A 23283-nucleotide genomic window follows, 5' to 3' on the forward strand; every position below is an offset into this window, starting at 1 on the left:
TTGGGCTCGAATCCAATGAAGTTCACCTTTTTTATGTGCCGCTTGGAGCGGATTCGGATGCACACATAATACAACAGCAGCAAAAATGAATTCAGAGCATTTGCCTCACTTTTATCAACCTGTCAAAAAACGAAAAGATCCTGTTTGGGCCCCATGTGCGGCTGGCGGGTAGGCTACGATGGCGCCTACTCGCTACCTGTATGTACTACAAGCTAAGGTTAAAATCGGAGGCTGGGCGCAGAGACGTCAAGATCATCAAACGCATTTCCATCATCCTCACGAATCCTGTTCTAAACACCACTGACAATCATCGACTTAGAGCTGTTCATCCGAAACTCCAACATTTTCTAATCAGCGCTTATGTGTGTCTGCTTTGCAGCAAGGCTGCAGGCATTGGCCGATAAGATGCTTGTTGGGAATACCCCGCAGTGGAGACAAATCCGACGGCATTATCAGGTTTTTGTTATTCCAACGCGATCTTATGTTCCTGTGTGTATCAAGACGGGCGTTGATTGTATACACTGAATTCCAACGGTATGGCTATTGGCTGAATGTCTGTATTACGCGCCTGACAATTTTCGCTGATCTATTCTTGGAGCCGTCCAGTAGAGAATGGGACATTGAAGAGCGCAAATGTCGTAGAAGTTACAATAAAGCGGCCATCAGAAGGAGCTTGGACAACCCTTCCAATTCTCCTTGTTGCAGTTTTGAAGCCAGTTGCTTACCCCTTCATTCTCTCTAGCTACATCAAGAGTGCACATGTTGGAGATACATATCCGCATGCTACTCACAGTGCATCTTCGGATGATTCGTAAGCCACTATCAATTGAAACTTTCAGTGGTTGTGCTTGTTCTCAACGTTTGTTCTTCTTTTTAATACCGAGTAGATAAAGTAGATTACTTTGATTCCTATGTTGAGAAACTGTACCAGTTGACAGTTCCATAAATTTCAGTGCCATTCGAAGTCTTGAAGCTTGAAGTGTATGACACGGCTGAAAGTTTCTTTTGAAAAGAAGTACTCTGGAAGGGGGTGCATCAGACTGGCTGAGCCTCACCTTTACATGTCCTTCTGCTTTTACACCTCGCTCTTATCTCCATATAGAAAAATCAGATCATTATCATTTCAAAACACACGAGGCCTTCAATCTCAAGCCTGGCGCAGCTGAGCCCTCTTCACCGATCCTTTACCTTCATAAATGCAATTCATTAGTAGCCTCGCATCAGAAGTTCTAGTTAATGATTGTAGTGCTAACGCTCGAGCGGAACTACGCTAGATGGCCGAAATCTAGCGGCCATGTTGGACTCTGGTTAGCGAAGCAGAATGTATCTTGAGCGTTCTCCCGACGCTGTGAGATACTTTGGGGGCCGAAAATTAGGCAATACTGTTGTTGAGTAATAGTCTGTAGAACCTGGTTTGACCGAATCTGTTTCCAAAAGGTCTCTTTCTCGCCACCTTCATCGTCCCCTTGCAGCATCATTATCACCAGCATGTCCTTCTCCTTTCCAGAAGTGGACCGCAACTTTCGTCCTGCAAAATTTTGGAGGACCAGGCGCTGTACTACCATGATGTCTAGTATATCCTGCTGCGTGGACTGTTTCTATGTGCTTCTATCAATCGCGAGACTTCAAAGCTTCTGTGGTCATGTTTTCGGCATTTCGACCTCGATGATGGGACCAGAAATCCTGAACAATGAGAATCATATTTATCTGGATATTTGAGCGACCTTTAGATTTCGGTAAGACAATCTTGAATATCGACAAGTCTGCTTCGTCGAGGTTAATCTCAAATTTCTGACTTGGCGCTGTCCGCAAAGCTCCTGTTGATCTAGCTTGTAATGTTCAGTGCTTCTTGCCTCTGATATCTTTCATATTAGAGTGAGATAAGGGGTAATACTCAAACAAGGAGTCGAGGAGCCGTGATGGGATTTGAAATACAGCAATACTACCTAGGTATTTCATGTTCCCCAGCACGGTATGCTAGATGCAGACAAAATTCTTCTAAGGTATCTCGACAAAGATGTTTAGAAATCATAATCGCAGCGCGTCTCGCCTTGAAGGAATGGTTCGAGACTAAATTTCGTATATATCCTTGTCTTCTCTTCCACCAATTGGCGTGAATTCGTCGCAAGATGAACCAATTGGAATCAGCTTACTTAGCGAAGAACTCAGCCTCACAACTCTTTTTGCTCCTTTCCCGGTACCAGGTAGAGTAGAAAGCCCACCTTGTGTTGATGTTTCTTCCAGCGAGTGTAGAGGAACCTTCAACCAAATCCAAGTACTTGGTATACTTTAAGCCTCGCCAACCAGTCTACGCGCCGTTTACGGGCCGAAACGAGATGGCCTTCTTGGGTCTTGAGGATCGTGGCTAGATTAGAGTTCTGAGAACGCCTCACTAGCCTCATGAAGAAGGTCTTCGATAAGATCTAAATGAGGAGTCGTGGATTTGGGGGCGACGAACAAGCACTAGCAACGTCGCAACGTGGATTCCAAATCCCTCCCACTTCTCAAACCCCTTTCCTTTCAATACCTTTGTGAGTTCTTGATTCATTTTCATGTTGCTTTGCAGTTGATTCGAGACATGTTGTTCTTCATTGATACATTCGTTTTTGCCGCAGCCTTTCTCATTATCTCAACTTGTACAGCCTCGCCTGACAGGAGGTTTCATGCAACGCCTGCACAGGTGACACCAAATGTTCTTCCTACCAGAATCGAATTGCGTGATGTTGCGACTACCACGGCTCCAAATGATGGTCTAGCGACAGATATTTGTGGTTGGGTAGGAGGCGACCCAGGTTCGTGAACTTGTTTCTTGCATTTAGAGGAGTTCTGGATGGGTGCTGACCATGACAGGACAACCGTGGGTCTGCGCAGTACCGGAATTCACTTGTTTAGTCGATCCGGGAGTATCTGCCATCGGATGTTGTGCCGGTAATGACTGTCCTTTATTCAGGACGGCTTGCTTCCCTCTGACGGCGTCTTGTGGTTCGGCGTGTAATTCAAATGGAGCAAATTTGGTCTGGTAAGTACTAACTCTTGGCATACAATTCGATCATTGACTAACAAACAATGCAACAAATAGTAGCGAAACGGCAGCCCCTCTCTGTGCAACCTACTCCTACCCCAACTCGGTGACAGAATTGCGATGTGTAGCGTCTGCTCCTTCTCAGCTTCAAATCGACTATACATATACTGGATTCACAGGGACAATAAATCTTCCTAGAGTACTTTCTGGTGTCGCAGGCACGACTGCGCCAGGATCATTTTCGGTGGTGAATTATGGTATCCAAACGCCTTCAACGTCCTCAAGCCAGGCCACCAGCTCCTCTGCTTCCACTGGAAGCTCGTCCTCTTCTTCTACACCCGGAGCGCCACCACCCGCTTCAACATCAGGAGCTTCTAGTCCATCAAAGAGCAATGCTGGTGCTATAGCAGGAGGAGTAGTCGGAGGAATCGCAGTACTAGCTGTTATTGGCCTATTATTCTTCTACTACAGAAGAAGGTCCTACAATAGAGACGTTCAAGAAATGCCCGGAATCAATATGACAAGATATAATGCAGTACCACCTGCATCTCCACCACTAGGCAAAGATCCTATCCAAGCTCCTCAAGCAGAATTACAAGGACAGCCAAGATATCATGACACCCAGCCTACAGAAATGCAAGCATAGCAAGGACCTTCCCGCATCTGATCGACGTCGTCTCCACGAATATCAAACAAGTTTGGACTTGATCTGTTCCGGATCTTCACAGAGGTCAATGCTGTGCTTGTATTGGGATTCGTGACAGTCCCGAAGAGAAGTGGTAGCATTGACGAGGCTGACTTTAGGTTCTGTTCGCCTCCGTTTCTGGAACATGCCAAGACGGCGAAGTGGGGTTTGTCTGAACATCAGCAAAGGAATGAAACTTTACGAGTCAAATGTTGTTGATTTTGAGCTGTATAAATTCTCCGAGATCCCTTGACCTTCTTTTCAGAGCCATTCGTTATCATATTTTTATGGGGACATACTCGGCAGAGTTCCCCAGCTCCACCTTTGTCTCCTCTCTGGGAGGCTAGAAGTGGAAGCCATGATACGATCCGATGTGTCTTCGTCTGGTCTGATCTTGCCAAGTGCCAAAGTCCTCTTGTCAGTCGTTGCGACTGGTGCTGTGAAACAGTGAAAATTTGTAACGAAGAGATTGGCTTCAGTTGGCTTCAGCAGGCTTCGATGCCAGCTTAAGCTCGTCTGATATCCCTTGTTGGCCATTGTTTGTCTTCGGGAAGAATATTTAACTTTAACTTATTTCGAATCCTCTCAATAGTGGCAGATGTGTTGTCATTTGGATTCTGCTGAATCAACTTCGCATCATTCTCTTGAAATCTACTCTGGGCTTTTGCTCATTTTTCATTGTAGCTTTTTCCAAAAGGCATCCCTTCAACATGGGTGTCCGAATTGTCCAAAGTTTGTAATCGTTTCCTACTGAAAATATTCAATCTAATGCTATTCTCCAGTATGCGGCCTCTGGTTCTGGGTCGCTTTCACATTCTTCTTTTTCGTTGTCATCCACCAATCTCGAACTCTCTTCAACCTCACAACCTCGCTACAACAAGCCACAGTTCCCTCAAATCACTCCCCAATCCCCATAGGCCTCACAACGCGGCAACGAATGGCACGTTCCCAATCCGCATGGCGCTCAAGCGTCGCCCTCCGTCACCAAATGGCAGCTGCCCACCCGTCCAACCCAAACATCCCTTTCTTCCCAGCTCAACAAATGTCCGACTTCGGCAAATACCCTTACACGCTCTGGGACTTCTTCCCCTCGACCTACACCTGTCCCCATGACTTACAGCGAGTAGGCCGGTTAGGAGATGGCGGGAAATGGGTCTGCGGGATGTCTCTCTACGAAGCTAAACCCGGCCTCGCTGTCTCTCATCCATCGTACTCCTCCGACTCTCGAATCCGGGCCCCAACAATTATCTACAGTTTCGGGGTCAACGATGAAAGTACCTTCGAAGCAGAGATGTTGGCCCGGATACCGAGCGCTCATGTGTACGCATTCGACTTCTCGGTCTCGAGATTCGGGCCCCAGATCTCTCCGTCGTATTCTGCTCGTGCTCATTTCAGTAAAGTGGGTTTAGGGGCGAAGGATGAGTATACGCGCTCGCCTCAGTTCTTCGCGTTGCAGACGTTGATGAAGGAGAATAAGCATGATTATATTGATATACTGAAGATCGATATTGAGGGAGCGGAGTATGAGAGTCTTGATTCTTTCATGGATTTCTGTGAGAAGGAGGGAGGAGGTGTGATGCCTGTTGGACAGATTATGATTGAGTTACACTTAGTGGATGATAAGAATGTGGGATTTGAGAGATTTATGAGGTGGTGGGAAAGGGCGGAGAATCTGGGAATGCGTCCAGTTCTGCTGGAAGTGAACTTGTTAGCGGTGACTTTGGGAGAGGGAAAGACTGATCCGAGATGTGTTGAATATGTTTGGGTGAATGCGAGAGATGAGCGGAGCGTTCTTCTGCAGGAGTAAAGGAGTCAGTGTCGAGAACTGAGATGGTATAGATTGTGGGATGAGCTTTTTGGTGTATGGCGTTACAGGATGCTCACGCTGGTTGCATGAGCTTACCGAACATTTCCTGCCTAGATTGTCCGAAACAGTGATAGCAATTCATTTCAATATTTTAGAAAGTTATACCTACCTATATGTTACACAATAAAGGTGACACACTCGATATGAAGACATTCCTTTCCCGCTAATTACTTTCTGACGATCTCAACCTTTTCCTCACTCTCATCAAAGCCTCTCCCAATTTGTTCTGGCCCCAGTCCTTATTATTTCCCTCCGCATTCTCAGTATCAAACCCAATACCCCAAATACGATCACTAGGACTCGCTTCCACAATAATTTTATCCCCCGTATTCAGCAGAATCTTCTTCAAACTCTCATTCTGACTAAATTTGAGATAATTCCCCTTCTCAACAATATCATCACAACAACTATCCCACTTCGCTTGATCGAACGGACTAACAACCTCAGCGTTGCTCGCCATCACAGAAAATTCTTACCCAGCCTCTCTACCCAACGTCTTAGCCTCCCCGGGTGTCTGAGCAACTAATATCCTATCCGCTACTCCCTGGTCACCAAATAAGACTGCTTTTCGATACATCATGTAATGTTCACTTGTCCGAAAGCTGAGATCTCCATCTTCGAAATGGCTTGGGAACCACTGCTGGAAACAAACTTCTGGATCGGGGCCTTCGTAGCCGAAGAAATAGATGTGAGTTGAGGTTCGTTTCACGGGGAGCTTTGCTGCTGCGATGGTTTTGTCGTCCATGTTTGGTATTGAGGTTGCCATTTTTGAGATTCGAGGATGAAATGAGGTTTTAGAAACAGGAAATGATAAATGTGAAAAGTATCAAGAACAAGTTATGCTGTTGTATACTCTAGTTGAACGCCAACGATGAAGTGCGGAGAAAGGGGAAGCACGTGACCCACTAGGACCAAGGGAAGGTGATGCCATCATGAAGCTCTGGACCAAGTCTCTGGAAAAGAAGATATCTTGTACTTTTGAGCATTCTTGTATGGGTGAATGTTTGTCCCGAAGGTCTCCACCTTATGTACGACTTGCCTGTGTTGACCATGTCCGACTCGATCACATTGTCCATGTCAGGGACAATGATGGTCACTCGACGCATGTCGGTCAGCATGGCAATGCGCTCCTTCGCCCTTCTTAGGTTGCTTTATGAAGGTCTTTGAGGAGATGCAGAACAGTATAGAAACAAGAGGACATTTTTATAATCGAATGCCGACTCGGCCTTTGTTTCGGTGTTGGACCGGCGCTCATACATACCAAGATACTTCCCAAGGTACGTGATGAGAGCAATATATATCGTAGAGTAAATAACTTATACATGGCAGATCTCCGAAATCAGACCTCAAAATCGGCATTAAGCAGGTGAGAAACACATCACTGCTTCTCATCCAATCCTCCCCTGCAACTTCTTCTCTACCTCTTTCATCAACATCAACACCATGAAACTCATACTCACCGGCTGCACGGGCATGATCGGCTCAGAAGTCCTCCGCCAAGCCATCCTCCACCCGTCCATAACATCTATCATCGTCCTCTCTCGCCGAGACCTTCAACCTTCCCAACTCTCACCCAAGGTCAAAGTCATCATCCTCTCAGACTTCACCTCCTGCCCCAACAACATCTGGACAGACCTCGAAGAAGCAGAAGCTTGCATCTGGTCCTTAGGCGGGATACCCTCAAGATTTCTAGATCTTGAAACTGCCAGGAAGGTTAATATCGACTATCCCTTCGAGGCCGCGAAGGCGTTTATTGAGAGGCTGTGTTCTCCGGGCAGGAAGTTTAGGTTCCTGTATGTTAGTGGACATGCGGTGCATCGTGATTTAGAGAAAAAGAATGGGCTTTTTAATGATGCGATACGTATCAAGGTATACTCATACCGACCAAATTAATCGACGTGTTTCTGACAGTCATTGTAGGCAGAAATCGAGATCAAGCTCAACCAGCTCCAAGAAGAAAATCAGGAAACTTTCGCTGCATATTTTCCCAGAGTAGGAAGTGTGATTCCGCCGAACAACAAGTTGTTGAGTATTGCTGGGTCCCTAACGAACTCATTGTATCCAGCGCTAAAAGCAGAGGAATTGGCTGCTTCGATGATTGACGTTGCCATCAACGGTGGAGCAGAACAGATTGTCTCCCACGATGAACTGAAGAATAGAGGAAGATCGCTACTGGACAAGCATTTGTGATCGTCGAATTTGTGGTAGGCATGAATTTGAGATCGGCAAACTCGGTGTGAGAAGATATGTATCATGCGGGTTTGAGATGACATATCTTCTTGAACCCCCAGTATTTGGGACCTTGGTGCATGGTCGAGACAAGAACATGAAGATGAGATAGACTTCGGCTAAATGGATCTCTGCTTCGAGGGTGTATGATAGACGCACTCGCGTATATAGGCAAATGTTGCTCACTTGAGCAGGGTCACGAATCGTGTGGATCCATGAGTGCGAAAGTCACCAAGTGCAAGGAAGAGTTCTAAATCTTGTCTGATCTAATTGCATTTAGGCCTAGTACTGTCTGTATAATGACAGAACTCGAGTATCTTGTACCGAGTATGCAGCTACAAATGTATTTCCAAAACGCCGTAGTCGAATGCTAACCTGACCTGAACGCCTTTTTCCGACAGCCTATCCAATGCCCATACAGTGACCGAAATCTATGGTCTCTTTTCTACTACACATTTTGATTCAAACCACTTCGCAAACTTCACTGTCGGCGTATCGACTGCCCGCCAGAACAGATCCGCGACGAAGATGATGATCGGAAGGTAAATGACCAAGCCCGCCAACCATGCATAATGCCTACCCCAGAATGTAGCCTTGCTGAAGAATGTATCGATGATCGGAACAAATCTCGGTTCCAGTGTTGTGAGACACAGGTTGTGCGTCAGGTACAAAGCGTAGGAAATGCTGCCCAGGTACTGCGCGACTGAAGTGTTAAAGATCGACTGTAAGCAACGGAGTTGAGTGCATGCTGCCACGATCTGGAAAGCTCCCAAACAAAACCAGACTTTTTGCCCGTCGTATGGCTCTGGGGTGTGCGCATTCAAGAATGACAATCCCCAAACCTCCTCGATGTGGTCGTTCGTCCAGGAAGCAATAAACAGGCCGCTAACAACATTTGCAGCCCAAAATGCTTGCATGAACTTCTGTTTGAGTGTACTCCCACAATCTACCTGTCTCGGCTTCTCTCCAAAGTTGAAAACTGGAAGTGTTGGACTAGACACCGGTGTCATAAGGGTCTCGTCCTGGATGAGGGTGAGCTCTGCAATAAACATCCCACCAAGAAATTCCACGGCGTAAAGCTGCCCACTGTAGAAGCAGAACCATGAGATACCAGCAAGTAAGAGTAATCGCAAATTAGCAATACATCGAGACAAGCCAAGAATGACGACAAAAAGTAAAAGTGACTGCGAGAACTCGACAGGTATCGTCCATAGCGCAGGATTGTAAACGGGTTGTGGGTACGAAAGATCGTCTATCGCCCAAGATGCTCCAAGGAGCTGCGAACATGTATTCCAGACATGACGTAGTTGTGAAGGAAGGTCAAAGTATCGTTCGGCGTATCTGTCGTCAGAAATGCCATAGTTGAGGGCAACAGCCATGAGGAATAAGGTTACAAAGGAAGGAAGGAAAAGGCGGAGGGCTCGTCGAAATACCGAAGATGAGAGTGTATTGGCCAATGCCGAGTATTGGTTCGAGCGTATCTGTTTGAGCGGTTTATATGAAAGGACGAATCCAGAGATAATGAGGAATATATGAACCATCGGGCGAGCAGAGTATATCACCCGTAGAAACGGAAGTTGTAATGGCGACGAGGGTGCTCCATCTTCGTATAGCCCATATGGTTCAGTATACCATCCTAAATTCTCTTCTGTATAATGTCCCATAAACACAACGAAAGAAGCTACCCCGCGTAAGCCATCGAGGTAAGAGGTTGGATGTAATCGCTGAGGTTTCACGACACCCGGACGGAGCTTCTTCTGGACGAAGCTTGGAAGCAACGAGAGAGCCATCCGTTGTAGCAACCTTCGCCCCGAACTGAGAAAGATCGTGTGGTCGGGATGTTGAGCCGTATCTGCTTCAATGATCGCCCATATCAGCTTCGGTTGGTAGTCTTTGATCATTGTATCAGATCGAGAAAAAAAGATTCGAGTTTTGACGGTTCACTGAACCATGAAATTGAAGGTGAAGGTGAATGGAAAGGACCGCACAGCAGTCAACTTTCAGTGAATGCTGGACCGTTCAATCATGTAGAGCCGACCCTCGAATTGAAGTGGAGGCAGCCGAGGAAGCTGAAAAGTGGGTAGTATTGGCAAAGATTGAAATATAACGCCACGAAATAAGAGAAAAGGAGGTGAGATGAGTGAAGAATTTGGGGTTGAGTTAAATTGAAATGTAGAAAGGAAAACCGAGCTCCATTGCCCCATGTTCAATAACAGATCCTGAGAGACATGGGTCTCGGAGCACAAGAGGAATCAAGCTTTTCTACCCTGTCCAGGCGCCGATCCCGTGCTCTTAAATGGGCGGAAAGTATCAGAGTTGGGCCTGCGACAGAAGTCGTTGCCGGAGAGGCTCGAAAGACCAACCAGTGTTATGCCGTGACATGCTCCACTGGCTGAGAATCGTTGCTTATTGCATGGACCGCCGCTGAAACAATGAAACGATCGAGGAAGTTTCGGCCTAGAAATAAAGCCATTCAGTGGGCGATCACTGGGTCGAGCGGGTCCAGCATGGAAATCTCCCAAGGCCTGTCAAGCCTTCGAGGACTGCGGCTTGCTGAAAGCTCCCAGAGCCAGCCGCGAGGTTAAGATGACATTGAAAAATGCAGCCTCCTTTTTTTAGTCAGGGGCCTTTCGAACGCCATCGTCTGAGCTCCGTCAACTTCTTCTCTTTTAGCCTGCCGAACACGGAACTGGATTAATAGTTTGAATGCTTATTTGCGGGGTAATAGAGCCGTCCAGGTGATATGAAGGTGTAGAGATAGCTTTCTCGGCACATAATTGGCATAGGGTAGGTTGGCGTTGGCATAAGAGGCGTATGCGGGAAGCAGCAGCAGAATTGCGTTACGTGAACTTAGTGGATTGGGATCCTGCGACCTGGAACGATTCGTACTCTTCCTTTCGATAATATTCTTTATTAACGGTGATGGCTGTTGTAAATAGATTTGAATGCTTACGAGACCGGTTTCGTTCTTATTAACCAGAAATTCGGACCTCCTCCACAATTTCGCCGTCCATGGAGCATCACGTGTAATGCCAAGGAATTCAAAATGCGGAGATCACTCTGACTTCATGACTTCAACACTTTTCGGAGGTCAGCTCCTGCGCCCTCAGTATGACGACAGTGACTGACCTCACTGCCAATTGGGACTATTGCTATAATACTAACAAAACACAGACTAACATCAAGCTTCAGTTCCTCAGAATCGACCACGGCGTACCTCAAAAGATTCCGAACAACTCGATACGTAAAAGAAGAAGACAATAAACAGATACATCAGCATCCACAATGGCACAAGATCCTCATCAAGGCGGAGACCTCTTCGACATGGCCAAAGATGGCACCACGATTCCCAACGATGCTGGGAAAATGAGGACAATCCCATCAGTGCCCAGACCAGGTGAGGGCGAAGGAGATGTCAACGCGAACAGAAGTTCCCTCGCAAGCGCTGCAAGCAATCCTACAGATATCTCTCGCGGTGTGCGAGACATGGGAGCAACCGGAGAAGTAGAAACCGGCACCGGGTATGTCACTCCACGTTTGATCTGCGGCCTTTCCACAGAACGAAGGAAGCGGTCGCTAACCTGGGGATGTATTTATAGAGACCAATTGCCTGGAGCAGTCGAGAGTAAACGATTACATTATGGTGCGAACGAGCCGTTGAGTAAGGGACATGATAGGTATGATAAGCATTCGAGGCAGAAGGAGAGTGACTTGGAGCGATATGCGGAGCCTGGTCCAGGTGTGGATTTGCAACCTTCTGAGGATGGAATTGCGAGGAATGAGAATCTGCCAGATGAGGAGGTGGATAGAATTGTCGATTCGAGAGAGAGGAAGCAGACATAGATACTATCTATGTAAGATTGAGACAAATTGATAATGGATGATTGAATGACCTCTTCGACTAGAGGTATCTGCAAAAAATTGTTGCTGAGTCTGGCGATTATGTAAGAAACCAACTTCCTGGTCATCTCAACGACCTCACATTTACTTCCGCAACAGCTTACAGCGCTCTACTTATCGAACCTGTATAAGTCTCAACCCCTGAGCGAATAATTTTCCTACTCAGTTGACACAGACCTATCCGCGACTCAACAACTAGAATCAATCATCCAATGTCTAAGAGGATAGCGAACATCAACATGGTTGGCGTCCTTCCTTTCACCTACGCTCTCGAGTTTACACTCTTTCCAACTCTACCATTCGAGTTGAGACTCAAGATCTATGATGCTATCTTGGATGAGGGCCGTGTCGTGGAAATTGGCCTCTCAGCAAGCAAGCGCTGGGACATCTTCTTCACACATGCCAAGCTTCCTGCCCTTTTTCACACATGTCAAGAATCCCGCAAACGAGCTTTCGAGAAGCATGTTCTTCTTACTATGCCGCACACACCTACAGACCTATATGGACCAGTACCATGGCTATCCCGGGATGAAGAATATGAGATTTGGAAAGACAACGGACGAGAACCTGACCCGTTGAAGCTTCTGATCAATCACGATGCAGATGTGTTATATCTCTCACTAAAGAGCTTGAACTTGAGAGAGCCGAGTTGGAGTCCGGAAGACCTTTGGCATCGAAGTACCGCACTGGAACATTTTATGTGGAATCTCGTCAGGTCCACAAGTGGTGAGGACACGAAGCCGCGCAACATTGCTTTCGGAGGAGACTCACATATTATTCAAGCAATTGGAGCTCAACTTGGACTGTGTGACAAGTTGAGAATGGTGTACTTCGTGTTTCAGGACAAGACGAACAAGTTAACTAGAGAGATTATCCCAACGAGAGTAGAGACACTGAGCCCAAGGGATGATAGACTTGCGCTCTGGGGCAAAATGATAGATGGCATGCGAGAGACGTTATACCGAGAGTTGATAAGCTCTTCTGAGTGCAACAAAGCATCTCTTGAAGCTTGGAAGTCCATAGAGATGGTTCCTGCAGTTCTGCGAAGACAGAGACCGAATGAGGGATGAAGTGTTTGAAAGGAAAGAACCGCCATTCATCTCAGGCTACGAAGAGAAATATCTCGAAACTTTTGACCAATTGGAGGGCAGAGGTACACACTTTGACTGGGGTGAATTGCGTGACATTTGCGACAGACATTGATGAGTAGTGCTCACCAGTAAGTTTGATTTTCACGTGAAGCTCATTCTCTCCAGGGCAGTGTCTCCATACTTTGCATCAAGTTTATCACATAGCTTCGGCTAGTATGTGCTTTGGCCGTCGTTGCCACAACTTGGAGTGTTGTATTATAATTATATTACTTTGTGCTCATCAACACGAGCCCAACGCCACTTCCGTCGATCTCTCTCAATGTGTCGGAACGATGAAGTTTCCAATCAACGGTCCACCCATAGCAACGACCTGTCTGTTCTTGACTTTCCACGTGCTGTTGTCATACACAAGCTCGTCCACCCACTTCCCCCAAACAGTGAAAAGCTGGCCAGTGTTATTTCCTGTGCCAAATTGTTGAAGCGTGTAGCTGAAATCGGTGAGTAAAGCCACAATAAAATAACAAAATGCGACACTCACTATGAAGTGGCATTTGCACTTTTCTCAGAAATATCTGAAACATAGCTTGTGGTCATTCCATGTTGAGTTGGAATTCCAAACAGAGACGCATTCATCGCTGTCTCAATAGCCGGTAGCCCTTTGAGGACACCCAGTCCAATCGTGGTGAAATCCGCAACGGCATCAGAGGTATAAACTTTAGACAGATCTGAGTATGTCTTGGTGTCAAGAATAATGCAGTAATGCGACAGCACGTTCTTGATTTCAGATGTTGGTTCCGTGGTGAAAGAATAACCCGGGAAAGTGCTGGCTTGGGCCGACGAAGCCGCAATCGCGAGTGACAGGATTGACAAGAAACGCATGATGACTGAATGAGATTTAAGAAAATAACGTGAAGAGGGCACATGAAGTCTATAAATAAGGAAAACATGAGGCTGATCGGACGTCCGAAACCAAACCATCAGCTAGGATCCCCAAGCTGACAGGTATTTACCAGACTAGGCCAGACATGACAAAAAGCATCTTTCCCGCACTTACGAGAGCTTAATTCTTTCCGAAAAATCATATAGACCCCATGTCGAAAAGCCTGAGAGCGAGCGCGAGATGCGTGGCTGGGATGACCTCGATATGCACCATAACCTTGGCGCTGCAGAAAGCTGCAGCTAGCAATGCCGTCAAGATCTTTGGTTGGTACCTGTGCCTGGGAAGAATTGAAATGAGATCTGACGCCCCGAGACGTGCAGCAAAAGTTGACCCGATGAACCCGAGTCCTGCATGATGCGGTGAGGTTTGTGTTGGCACGGAGGTTTCAGCCGCTGGAAGGGGTTTCTCCGGCATCCGAGTGCGCATCGAGACGACGACATAAATAACTTGGCAGCATGCAACTCGTACAGCCTCTTAAATACACAATTATCTATGTGCTTCCAGACATTCATGGTTGACTTTCTTTCTCAACTACAAGAGAACATATGTTCGCCTCTGGACAGGCAATTTCTGCAACGTCATCACCAAAAGCTTAAGGCTTCACTTGGTACGGTTGAACACGGGATTGTAGGCTAGCCATAACAAGACTAGTCCTAATTCATTGTGTTCATTTTGTACGTCGTGAGAAAAGAGAATGAACTCTCTTATATATCCCGTCGAAGTCACGTGCTCACATGAGCACGTGCTAGGCAAGTGCTAAGCACGTGGCCCCTAGACTGTGCTACGGCTGTATTCCGACATTCCGACAAGACTCAAAGGTCAAAGTCTAAGTATCTCAAGTAGAAAGTACATCTAAACATCTCTAGATCGTCCCTATGTATTATTCATAGGAGAGCGTCGCAATATGTAGAAGAAGCTCGAGCTACGAGTTCAACTAACAACTCGGTGTAACGAATAGGACATTGCGACTGTTCGACGGGCTTGAACCATAGGTGATACCTGACATATCCTTGAGTCTTTCAAACCCATGCCATCTTAATCTTGATTCCAATATTGTACACGAGTAAAATGTTGGTGCATCACTTTCCATTTATCTTTGAGACTGAGATCCTTGCTAACATTTCGCAGATTTTGATCAAGTTCCAAGACGTCCTTCTTCATATATGCTACTATATACACAAAACCAGTATGCAAAGGCCTGACAAAACATCATCCTGGACACCTTGCCACTAAAGTCCGACGTTTCAGAGACACAACCTCTAATTTAAACAAGAGAGAAACAACACTACTTCTATCTCTTACGTATACGCCCACAAAATTCTGCCCCAACATAAAAGATAAACCAACGCCCATACATAATCGTACCACCGGACGAACCATCCTCTCATCAAATTCTCAATCAGCCATTCAGCAAAGTTTCCGAGGAAGCTAAAAATCAAGTACGCCGCAAATCTCTCACTACCCTCTCCTGCAAGTGGACGTGGCCTGGACCACCAATATGTCGCAGCTCCGATGGTAGCCATCAAAACGTTCGTGCAGCTCAGCCAGAACGGATGGGATAGGCAAAGAGATACTAACGTTAGGTAGACGTAATAGTCAACCATGACTTCTATCCATGCGACAAAATTCTCCCTGTCGTACCTCAAAATCTGACGCCATTCTCGGAATCTGGCTACTTCGACCCTTGTTGTAGCATACCATTGTTGAGTTCCAGTTATCATGGTTGAGGGTATCTGTGCAACGCGCAAGCACCATTCCCAAAATGGAGTCAAAAAAACTACCAACAGCTGAATCAACCGTGGAGGCCAGTACATGATCTTGCCAGTGATAGGCAACGTATCGTATGCTTGTGCTGCTGCCCACCACGGTGGAGCTCTATACGGAACCTCTCGATGGAATTCAAAGACGTTCTGACACATCGGACAAGTGTCGTGCTGGGTGAGAGTCTCCGAACCTTCTATCCATTGACGAATGCATCCAAGTCCAAATACATGACGACAAAGCAGGAAGACTGGTTCACCTCCCACCATATTTCCAGCCTCGTCAATGTATCCACTACCCTGGCAACTTTCAGGATCATTCGGTCCCAGATTCGTTCTATTCTGGCAAATGGCGCAAGTGTCTCTATCCTCCGAAATCTCATCCAAGTGGTCTCCAGATTCGTCTGCAAATTCGCAGTAGACATCTGGTGACGGGTTCAGAACGCCTGGACGAGAAGCGCGAAGAAAGCAGACCCAATCCAAAGCACTTTCCCCGTTTCGCTGTTGTTCTAACCGCTCTGCGGCCATGTTTCTCTCATGTTTCCTGTGTATGTATTCGAATTTGAGCCTATAATATCTGTTTCGCTCCTGCCAGAGTGTTCTCTTGGTGTAATTGTACTTCGCATACCATGGCATTCGAATAGTTCGCATTACTTGGCCAGTGAAGCCCTGGCAGGGAATACCAGCTCCAAGCTCTTGCCACACGCGGGGGAAAGCAAAGCGGAGAAGTTTACCTTTCCATGTGCAGCGTGGGCAATATTCGTTCTCAACATATCTCAGACTTTCCAGTTGCCTCGGGCATGTTGGATTGACTGACGGGATCAAGACGAATTGCTCATGACCACAATTGTGGTAGAAGTTGGTGTGCAATGATATACACATATTGAAGTATCGAGCGTGATAACCAAAGTGTCTGATTGAATTGGAACGGAAGGGGAGCTGCTAGGATTTTGAGTTTCTGCGAGGTGCAAATGGAAAGGAAAACAAAGAAGAGTGACAAATTCGGAAGGTGCTGCATGCAGTCACTATTTCCTTTCTCCGAATTAACAAATACTTCAAAGGACTAACGATTAACTTCTCCATAGGCCATTTCCTCTTATAATCGCGACAATGATTCAAACAATACGAGAGTTCTTCTGAGTCACGTGCTGCACGACTTCCAAAAAGGGGGCGAGCCGAGAATGCGATTTCCGACAAACTCTCAGTGAGGATTATTGCAGACATCTTGGACTTTATTCTGATGAGACCATCAAGACCGGGCTGAAGTAAGTATCAAGTGTGACCTACTCAAGTAGACTTGAGGGATCTAGCGGTTTTGAATAGCTCTATTTTCTTGAGAATTCTGGGTTAGCTGATCGTAATTTCTTCGAGATAACACATCTTGTATTCTGTCTTCGGTAATGCTATTACCCTCTAGCCAAGTGAAAGAATCGAATTGCAATATCAACAAAGAAGTCTTTATCAACGTTCCAACAAAGAGGTCCAGTATCCATCCTTCCACGCTCCTCGTTCAGACTGCTGGCCTTCAGGCCTATTTCCACCATGATCAATTTCCCTTCTGGAAGGGTAGATTTAGTGTTTTTAGTTGAAGGAAAAGGAGAGGTGGAATGGGTACGTGTTCGGTGTACATGGATCTCGAAGTGGAGTGAAGCAGCTTCCTGAGCTTCCATCTGAAACCACTTCCCGGCAGACAATTCACTTTTCACTCCAACCCGTACTCATCACCATCCAACACAGCCCCAACCTCAAACCCCCTCTCTCTAGCCATCTAGCCCCAGATCACAACACAAATTAACACCCCAATCAAAATCCAACTCTTTCCATTATCCCCTCTCTCCTTCTTCTCCTCGCGGCCGCTTCCGCTTTTCCTGTACCAGACATCGTCGCTTCTTCTTCTGTAGCGATGATAATTGTAATAGGGCGCTCGGCCGTTTCGTCGTTTTCTGTTACTACGGTGAAAGACGCAGGATGGGCATCTTACAGGGAGTTTTTTGATCGGTTTGTGGACGTGGTTGTTCAAAGAGGGAGAGGGATGAGAGTGAAAAGGTGAGATATGGGGAGAGGGGAGTACTAGGGCTTCTGTTAGTAAGAGGTTGTTCTGGGAGTGGGAGGAAGGTACTCGTAGTCGTGGTTTTGCAGAATAGGGATGTGCATGGGGTAGTGAGGGTGTGGTACGGGTGGTGGCAGGAGTAGAGAGTTGTTATTGTTTTTATGCACATGGTAATTTAGAAGAAGCAATAGAAGGTATAGAAGCTTTGAGGTGGGGCAGGTGCGGGGTACTTGATGCTTTTGGATTTGAAAGGCTTTGGGACGTGGTGAGGGAAATAAAGAAGGGCTTTGTTCTTAGTTGGTGATGTGATGAGAGAAATATACCATTTCACTCGACTATTGAATAGTAGATACTGCTATCCAATGTCAAATGAAACATATTAATTCATGAAACACCACTTAAATATTGTCTCTAATTTTCGAACATTTCATCTCAGGGCAAAAGATGGCTGGCGAGGGAGCTGAGTGCAATATGTAGTTGAAACCGCATCTCACATACGAACCTGTATCTAAAGTGACAGATATTGTAGGGCTGTCATCAGATGATATGATTCTAGTTGCGTGGAGTACCCACATGGCTTAGAAACAGGAGAGCGGATACTCCCGCAGCTTCTCCCCTTTTGTGCAACTATACATAGTCTTCTCGAGGTAAGGCAACTTACCTACTTTGACCAAGCGCTCGCTGATATGTGACTCACGCTTTATCAGAAACCTTTTAGGCTGAGAAGATCTCCCACATATCGAGAGTTTCCCTCTTTAAATTTTTTTTTTCTTTACAAAATCCTATATCCTGTCAGCCCTGGATGCGGAGCCGTAGGCTCGTGACCACACCTGTAGCCTAAACCTAAATAGGACGTCTGCATGGCGCTAGATAGCAGCTAAATAGACTAATAGAACCAAAAAAATAAAATAAAATAAAATAAATCCTATATCCCGAAAACTTACCGCAGACTCCAATAAATCTACGCACAGTCCGAATCAACGGTTTGTATTGCGGCATTCGATACAGATCCATCATGGAGTCTGTACATGCAAACATGGGGTTGTTTGCAATGCTGCCGAAAGAGCTTCGCACGATGATTTGGATCGCCCTTGCGAACAAGCCGGATAGGGACAGCGACAGCGACAGAATCGTCATCAAAGACTTGAGCGATGAACATGGCCAAATGTTCGACGAGTATTCCGATTCTGACGATATCTGGTGCATTGCCAGATTTCGCAAGCCCAAGAAGAATAGTGAAGAGGAAGTCACTTCCGGACTCGAACCGACAAAAGCAGAAGGTCCCCTCTTTACTTTACTACGGACATGCCAAGGAATCTACAAACATGTCTCTGACTTCATGTACAGCAAAGAAGTTATCTCTTTCCAAATTCGCAGTCAATGCTACTTTTATCCAAAACGCAAGACAATCTATGAATGGAAGATTGAAAGTCAAGTCCTGGGAAAATGTTACACCGTAAACCACGAATACGGCATCCACCCGAAAATCAGCAATTTCCCCTACCACAAGGTCAAGACCATCAAGTTTGTCATCGAGGCACCGAATTTCAAGGAGGAACCAGCGGAGATTTACGGTCTCTGGCACAGCGTGAGGAAGCTTTTCGACATGTTCTCCACTATGAAAGCTCTCCCTGACATAGAGATCGAGCTACCAGATTTATATATGGAACATGGGTCGCACGTGGTTCATTCTGGAACTACGAAGAAACCTGTAAAGTGGGAGAGGAACTGGTCAACCAACGGTATTCCGAACTCTTGCATAGCGAGAGCATATGTCGATAGGTATAACGGAGTGGATTTCAGGGGGAAATATGTTCTCGACTGCACCTCAATCCTGAATCTGTTCTTCCTCTTGGAAAGGCACGGCGAAACAAAAGTCACTTCCACTCCAGACCTTGAAGCCGACGAAACCTTCGCCAGATCGGCATCCCAATTGCGCAGCTCCAAAACCGCAGGCATATCCAGGTCCAAAATCACAAAAGAGGTAGACAGAACATACATCTCTCTAGAAGACGCGCTCGACGTATTCTCTGGCACCGTCAGTCATGAACTGCGCTTGAATCGCTCGGCCGCCTGGGTCGATCAGGATGGAAAACATCCTTATCTCGATGAATGGGAACGCATAGACAAGACGCACGATTTCGATCTCGACATCCTACCGATCAAGACACGACACAGATACGCTGTGGCATTCAACCCTGGCTCAATAAATATGCAGAAAATGCGACGCGCTCTAAACATCCCGTCTAAGCCCCAGCACTATGAGCTTCGGCGTTTTTTTAGTATTGCGCTTTATGACAAGGAATACTATCCTCATATATGCAATCCTGAGGATGCCAGGATTTCGTCTAAGCAAAGAGCGGCGATTTCGAACCTAAAGTTCAAAGTTGTGAGAAGGAAGGAATGGAACAAGTACTATGATGTGAATGGTATATATGCTGTAGGGTGTAACAAACACGGTGATATAGATCGATTTGTTCGAAATATGGCGGGAGATTGGGAGACGAAGGAGTGGAGGGAGTTTGAACGGAGATATCAAGAGAGAAGGGGGTTGATTGACTTGGAGGCTTCTTCGGAACTGGCGCAATAGTCATCGTTACTTTGAAGCAACGGTTCCAACAAAGACATCACTTCCGTATAAAAGTTGCTTCGAAAGAACTTTCTTCAAATAGCCTCTTCTCCACCTGTCCCGGAAAACATTCCGCAAAGACCCAAAACATGATGTGCAACATACATTCATAAAAGACGTACCTACAAGCCAAAGAACAAAGTGGATTTGTACCTCTAAACTCCTCTACCTATATCTAATGCACCATCGCTATGCCCCGTACCTATAATACAAGCTCCCCCACCCTTCTACCCCTCAAACACCGAATGCTGCAGTTCAACCCCAAACTGATCTTTCGCAATAAACCTCATCTGCCTCTCAAGATCATCCTCCATCCCGCCCCCAAATCCGAACCACTGCCGAACCTTACTCCCATAAAATACCACATCAGTACTAAACAGCACGAACCGGAACAGCATATGCCGCCACGCATTTACAAGTCTCTCACTAAAGCTCAAATCCTTGCTATCAACCAAACTCCTACTCGCCCAATAGCCCGTCATCTTGATGCGGTTCACGGGCGAGCCGAGGAATTGGTTGTTCCCTTGCACGATCCGCATATTGCGGCCTATGAAGAGGAGTTCTCGGGGGAAGTTCTCTTCTTCAGAGAGAATTTCTCGGATACCTTGACGCATGCGTTGCTGGACTTCGAAATGGCGCTCTGCCGCCGTCTTGCCTTCTAGTTTCCCGGTTACACGCCCACGTGTGCTACCGTCGCCGCCTTCGTAGGGACGCATTAGAGTCGCGCTCGCGAAGAGGTCCGGGGCTTTAACGCCCCATGCGCTAGTAATTTCGCTGAGAGTCTCGTTGTCGAAGGTCATAATCGCTTTCCAGAATTGGCAGTACTGGTGACGGAACTTCGGGGACATGGAGACGTAGAGGCCGTGGTCTATTAGGACGAGTTCTGCGTGGCCGTTGGGCATTCGGCGAATGAAAATGTTACCTGGGTGAGGATCGCAGTGGACGAGACCCCAGAGGAACATTTGGGCGGAGAATAGGTCGATCATGGTTGTCATGACTTCTTTGAGTGGGAGGCCGAGTCCGCCTTTACCTTTTCGACCTCGCCATTCATTTCGGTCTGGCTTTAGGAAGCCGGTTCCGTCGTTGGCACGGGTTGAGGTTGGTACGCTGAGAGGTGTGTTCTTCGCTCCTGGTGAGCCTTTGCCGTTGCCACCGAGCCATGGTCCGGTCAAAGTCTCTTTGTCCCAGAGTCTTACTCCTTCTATCCACTCTGCTGTCATGATTCGCTTAGATGATAATTCTCTGTAGACTTTTGGGATGTACACTCGCCCCCGAAGACGAGGCTCGCCTGCTACTAATTCGGCCATCTTCTCTGAATTATCTGCTTCGTTGACAAAGTCCGTTTCGAGTTGAAGTCGTTCTGTAATGTAGGGCACGAGACTGTAAAACGGAAGGTCGAACCACCATGTGTAGACTTTCATAACGACCCTGGGATTTGTTAGTATGCGTGAGGGAAAGCGGGAAGACGAGCTCTTACTTGAATGACCACAGATCCCAACCCACCTGCTGATCAATCTCCCGCTTCTGAACCTTTATAGCGACTTCTCTGCCATCCGCAAGTCTGGCCCAATGAACCTGCGCTACAGAAGCAGAAGCCCTGGCTTTCTTCTCCATGACTCCCTTGCCAGGCTCATTGCTGAAACTAACACCAAAGACCTCTTCTGGAGTTCGACCTCCAAACTCTTCTCTTATGACCTTTTCCACGTCCGCCCATTCATTCTGCGGAGCATCGTCGAACATCCTGGAGAACATCTTTTGAAACTCTGGGGGCAGTACAGCACTCTGCATAGCTATAGCCTGGCCTATCTTTAAGTATAGCCCTCCATTTTGGTGTAGCAAATTGAACAACCGTTCTGCGCTTCTTCTGTGCAAATCCACAATATCTCCTCCGAACAACGGGCTTTCTCTGAAGTTGAGCTTGTAATCGGTCGCCACTACTATTCCCAAGCCGAATGTTCGTAATGATCTGGATATCGAAGATGCATAGAATTGCGAATCAATCAAGTAGAGGATTCCTGTAACTCCGGAGATAATGAGTAGTCTTCTTCCCCATTTTATGCTTCGTCGGTACTGTTTCGCTGGAGCTGCTTTTCCAAGAGACTCCGGCGATGGAGGAACAAACTGCTGAAATCTCTCGCTCTGCAATGCTCGTCGAGTGGGTTTAGAGAGGAGGTTTTTGCCTCCGAAGGCTATCGAAGGTCGTTCGGCATTTTGTGGAAGGAGAGCGTGTGACCACTTTGATATATTTCTGCTAGTTTGAGGAGACGATAATGAGGGAATTTGACTTCTTGTAGCTTTACATGCGAGTCTATTGCTATGCGACCATACTCCCGCAAAGCGCAGTGACATTGCTTCAGATATCGAGAGCCATTCATCGAGGGGTCAATATTTTTTTCTCGATACCAATGATGATGAGCATAGTAGGCATTTATGGCTTACCGTAATCTTTATCTCCGTCGGTCCACTGTCCTCGGATCTTTACCGAGCGAGAGATTCAGGAGAGAGGTCTCGTCTGATGCAAAGATCTCACCAGTGAAGTCACCTAGAAGGTTTACTTCTCTGGTCTCGCATGCTAAGCTTGACGAAATCAAGGTTCTCGCCTCGAAATACTGATATGATTCCGAGACGATCTTATTCGTAGATCGTCTAGGAAACGCAATGTCACAGACTGCTTGAAACAAGTCTCGAAATAAAATGGAACTCTAAGAATAGTCGATCACAGGGAGCAGGCCTGTTTGAAAAAGGTACAAAAGACGCAATACAAAATACCAATCCACACGCATTCGTTCTGAAGCCGTATTCATCAGTCTTAGTCGGAGGTAAGGAGAAAAGTTGTATTGTCCTCCCGGATAAATTCTCAATTGTATATCAAGCCACTCGGGTATGATAGTCCATCCTTGGGTCGTATTTCTGCAGTGAGATTCCAGAAAGGGGACTTCCCGCGTGCAATGCATGGGAAGGGTGGACAGTGGAGAGATGATGTATCGCATCCAGCGATTGGAAGCACGATGCAAGGGTTAGAAGCCTCATATGCGCAAATGAATGCAGGCTGCTATCCTAGCAAAAGTGTGTTTTCGTTCTTCCAAAAACGACCCATCGTCATCTGCAGT

General features: G+C 46.6%; 11 protein-coding genes across 11 annotated transcripts; 6 read left to right on the plus strand and 5 right to left on the minus strand.

The window, feature by feature from the left end:
• The first annotated feature begins 2565 nt into the window (after positions 1-2565).
• On the plus strand, positions 2566-3678 carry LY89DRAFT_686843 (uncharacterized protein). The gene is made up of 3 exons (XM_018215375.1): positions 2566-2792; positions 2851-3019; positions 3080-3678. The coding sequence occupies exons 1-3, from the start codon at positions 2579-2581 to the stop codon at positions 3666-3668; spliced, it is 972 nt and encodes a 323-aa protein (XP_018068714.1). The 5' UTR covers positions 2566-2578; the 3' UTR covers positions 3669-3678.
• Positions 3679-4417: 739 nt separating this feature from the next.
• LY89DRAFT_708727 (uncharacterized protein) lies at positions 4418-5514 on the plus strand (the record flags this gene model as incomplete). The annotated part of the gene is made up of 2 exons (XM_018217704.1): positions 4418-4439; positions 4490-5514. The coding sequence occupies 2 exons, from the start codon at positions 4418-4420 to the stop codon at positions 5512-5514; spliced, it is 1047 nt and encodes a 348-aa protein (XP_018068715.1).
• Positions 5515-5737: 223 nt separating this feature from the next.
• On the minus strand, positions 5738-6319 carry LY89DRAFT_650124 (DUF1768-domain-containing protein; the record flags this gene model as incomplete). The annotated part of the gene is made up of 2 exons (XM_018212094.1): positions 5738-6008; positions 6051-6319. The coding sequence occupies 2 exons, from the start codon at positions 6317-6319 to the stop codon at positions 5738-5740; spliced, it is 540 nt and encodes a 179-aa protein (XP_018068716.1).
• Positions 6320-7017: 698 nt separating this feature from the next.
• On the plus strand, positions 7018-7764 carry LY89DRAFT_736408 (uncharacterized protein; the record flags this gene model as incomplete). The annotated part of the gene is made up of 2 exons (XM_018220117.1): positions 7018-7443; positions 7495-7764. 2 exons carry the CDS (start codon positions 7018-7020, stop codon positions 7762-7764), a joined length of 696 nt encoding a protein of 231 aa, XP_018068717.1.
• A 442-nt stretch (positions 7765-8206) lies between these two features.
• On the minus strand, positions 8207-9868 carry LY89DRAFT_136769 (uncharacterized protein). Its single transcript, XM_018205280.1, has one exon. It carries the CDS (start codon positions 9702-9704, stop codon positions 8235-8237), a length of 1470 nt encoding a protein of 489 aa, XP_018068718.1. The 5' UTR covers positions 9705-9868; the 3' UTR covers positions 8207-8234.
• Positions 9869-10884: 1016 nt separating this feature from the next.
• Positions 10885-11686, plus strand: LY89DRAFT_686844 (uncharacterized protein). The gene is made up of 2 exons (XM_018215376.1): positions 10885-11324; positions 11403-11686. Exons 1-2 carry the CDS (start codon positions 11089-11091, stop codon positions 11644-11646), a joined length of 480 nt encoding a protein of 159 aa, XP_018068719.1. The 5' UTR covers positions 10885-11088; the 3' UTR covers positions 11647-11686.
• Positions 11687-11942: 256 nt separating this feature from the next.
• Positions 11943-12773, plus strand: LY89DRAFT_736411 (uncharacterized protein; the record flags this gene model as incomplete). The annotated part of the gene is made up of 1 exon (XM_018220118.1): positions 11943-12773. One exon carries the CDS (start codon positions 11943-11945, stop codon positions 12771-12773), a length of 831 nt encoding a protein of 276 aa, XP_018068720.1.
• A 141-nt stretch (positions 12774-12914) lies between these two features.
• LY89DRAFT_686845 (uncharacterized protein) lies at positions 12915-13834 on the minus strand. Its single transcript, XM_018215377.1, has 2 exons — positions 13333-13834; positions 12915-13282 (listed from the first exon to the last, which is right to left on the minus strand). The coding sequence occupies exons 1-2, from the start codon at positions 13671-13673 to the stop codon at positions 13111-13113; spliced, it is 513 nt and encodes a 170-aa protein (XP_018068721.1). The 5' UTR covers positions 13674-13834; the 3' UTR covers positions 12915-13110.
• A 1198-nt stretch (positions 13835-15032) lies between these two features.
• Positions 15033-16376, minus strand: LY89DRAFT_736413 (uncharacterized protein; the record flags this gene model as incomplete). Its single annotated transcript, XM_018220119.1, has 1 exon — positions 15033-16376. The coding sequence occupies one exon, from the start codon at positions 16374-16376 to the stop codon at positions 15033-15035; it is 1344 nt and encodes a 447-aa protein (XP_018068722.1).
• A 2183-nt stretch (positions 16377-18559) lies between these two features.
• Positions 18560-20134, plus strand: LY89DRAFT_784325 (uncharacterized protein; the record flags this gene model as incomplete). The annotated part of the gene is made up of 1 exon (XM_018222775.1): positions 18560-20134. One exon carries the CDS (start codon positions 18560-18562, stop codon positions 20132-20134), a length of 1575 nt encoding a protein of 524 aa, XP_018068723.1.
• Positions 20135-20264: 130 nt separating this feature from the next.
• Positions 20265-22986, minus strand: LY89DRAFT_784326 (ABC transporter). The gene is made up of 2 exons (XM_018222776.1): positions 21651-22986; positions 20265-21601 (listed from the first exon to the last, which is right to left on the minus strand). Exons 1-2 carry the CDS (start codon positions 22520-22522, stop codon positions 20401-20403), a joined length of 2073 nt encoding a protein of 690 aa, XP_018068724.1. The 5' UTR covers positions 22523-22986; the 3' UTR covers positions 20265-20400.
• Positions 22987-23283: the final 297 nt, after the last annotated feature.

This window comes from Mollisia scopiformis (genome assembly GCF_001500285.1).
Source record: "Mollisia scopiformis unplaced genomic scaffold LY89scaffold_17, whole genome shotgun sequence".
Taxonomy (NCBI): Eukaryota; Fungi; Ascomycota; class Leotiomycetes; order Helotiales; family Mollisiaceae; genus Mollisia; species Mollisia scopiformis.

Bases quoted from the DNA above. Each gene is read 5' to 3' on its own strand.
- LY89DRAFT_784326 (XM_018222776.1), bottom strand. From the start codon at position 22,522: ATGTCACTGCGCTTTGCGGGAGTATGGTCGCATAGCAATAGACTCGCA. The intron at 21,602-21,650 runs GTAAGAGCTCGT...AACAAATCCCAG, and splicing joins TGGGATCTGTGGTCATTCAA to GGTCGTTATGAAAGTCTACA.
- LY89DRAFT_686845 (XM_018215377.1), bottom strand. From the start codon at position 13,673: ATGCGTTTCTTGTCAATCCTGTCACTCGCGATTGCGGCTTCGTCGGCC. The intron at 13,283-13,332 runs GTGAGTGTCGCA...CACCGATTTCAG, and splicing joins AGTGCAAATGCCACTTCATA to CTACACGCTTCAACAATTTG.
- LY89DRAFT_686844 (XM_018215376.1), top strand. From the start codon at position 11,089: ATGGCACAAGATCCTCATCAAGGCGGAGACCTCTTCGACATGGCCAAA. The intron at 11,325-11,402 runs GTATGTCACTCC...ATGTATTTATAG, and splicing joins GAAGTAGAAACCGGCACCGG to AGACCAATTGCCTGGAGCAG.
- LY89DRAFT_136769 (XM_018205280.1), bottom strand. From the start codon at position 9,704: ATGATCAAAGACTACCAACCGAAGCTGATATGGGCGATCATTGAAGCA.
- LY89DRAFT_686843 (XM_018215375.1), top strand. From the start codon at position 2,579: ATGTTGTTCTTCATTGATACATTCGTTTTTGCCGCAGCCTTTCTCATT. The intron at 2,793-2,850 runs GTTCGTGAACTT...TGACCATGACAG, and splicing joins TTGGGTAGGAGGCGACCCAG to GACAACCGTGGGTCTGCGCA. The intron at 3,020-3,079 runs GTAAGTACTAAC...TGCAACAAATAG, and splicing joins AATGGAGCAAATTTGGTCTG to TAGCGAAACGGCAGCCCCTC.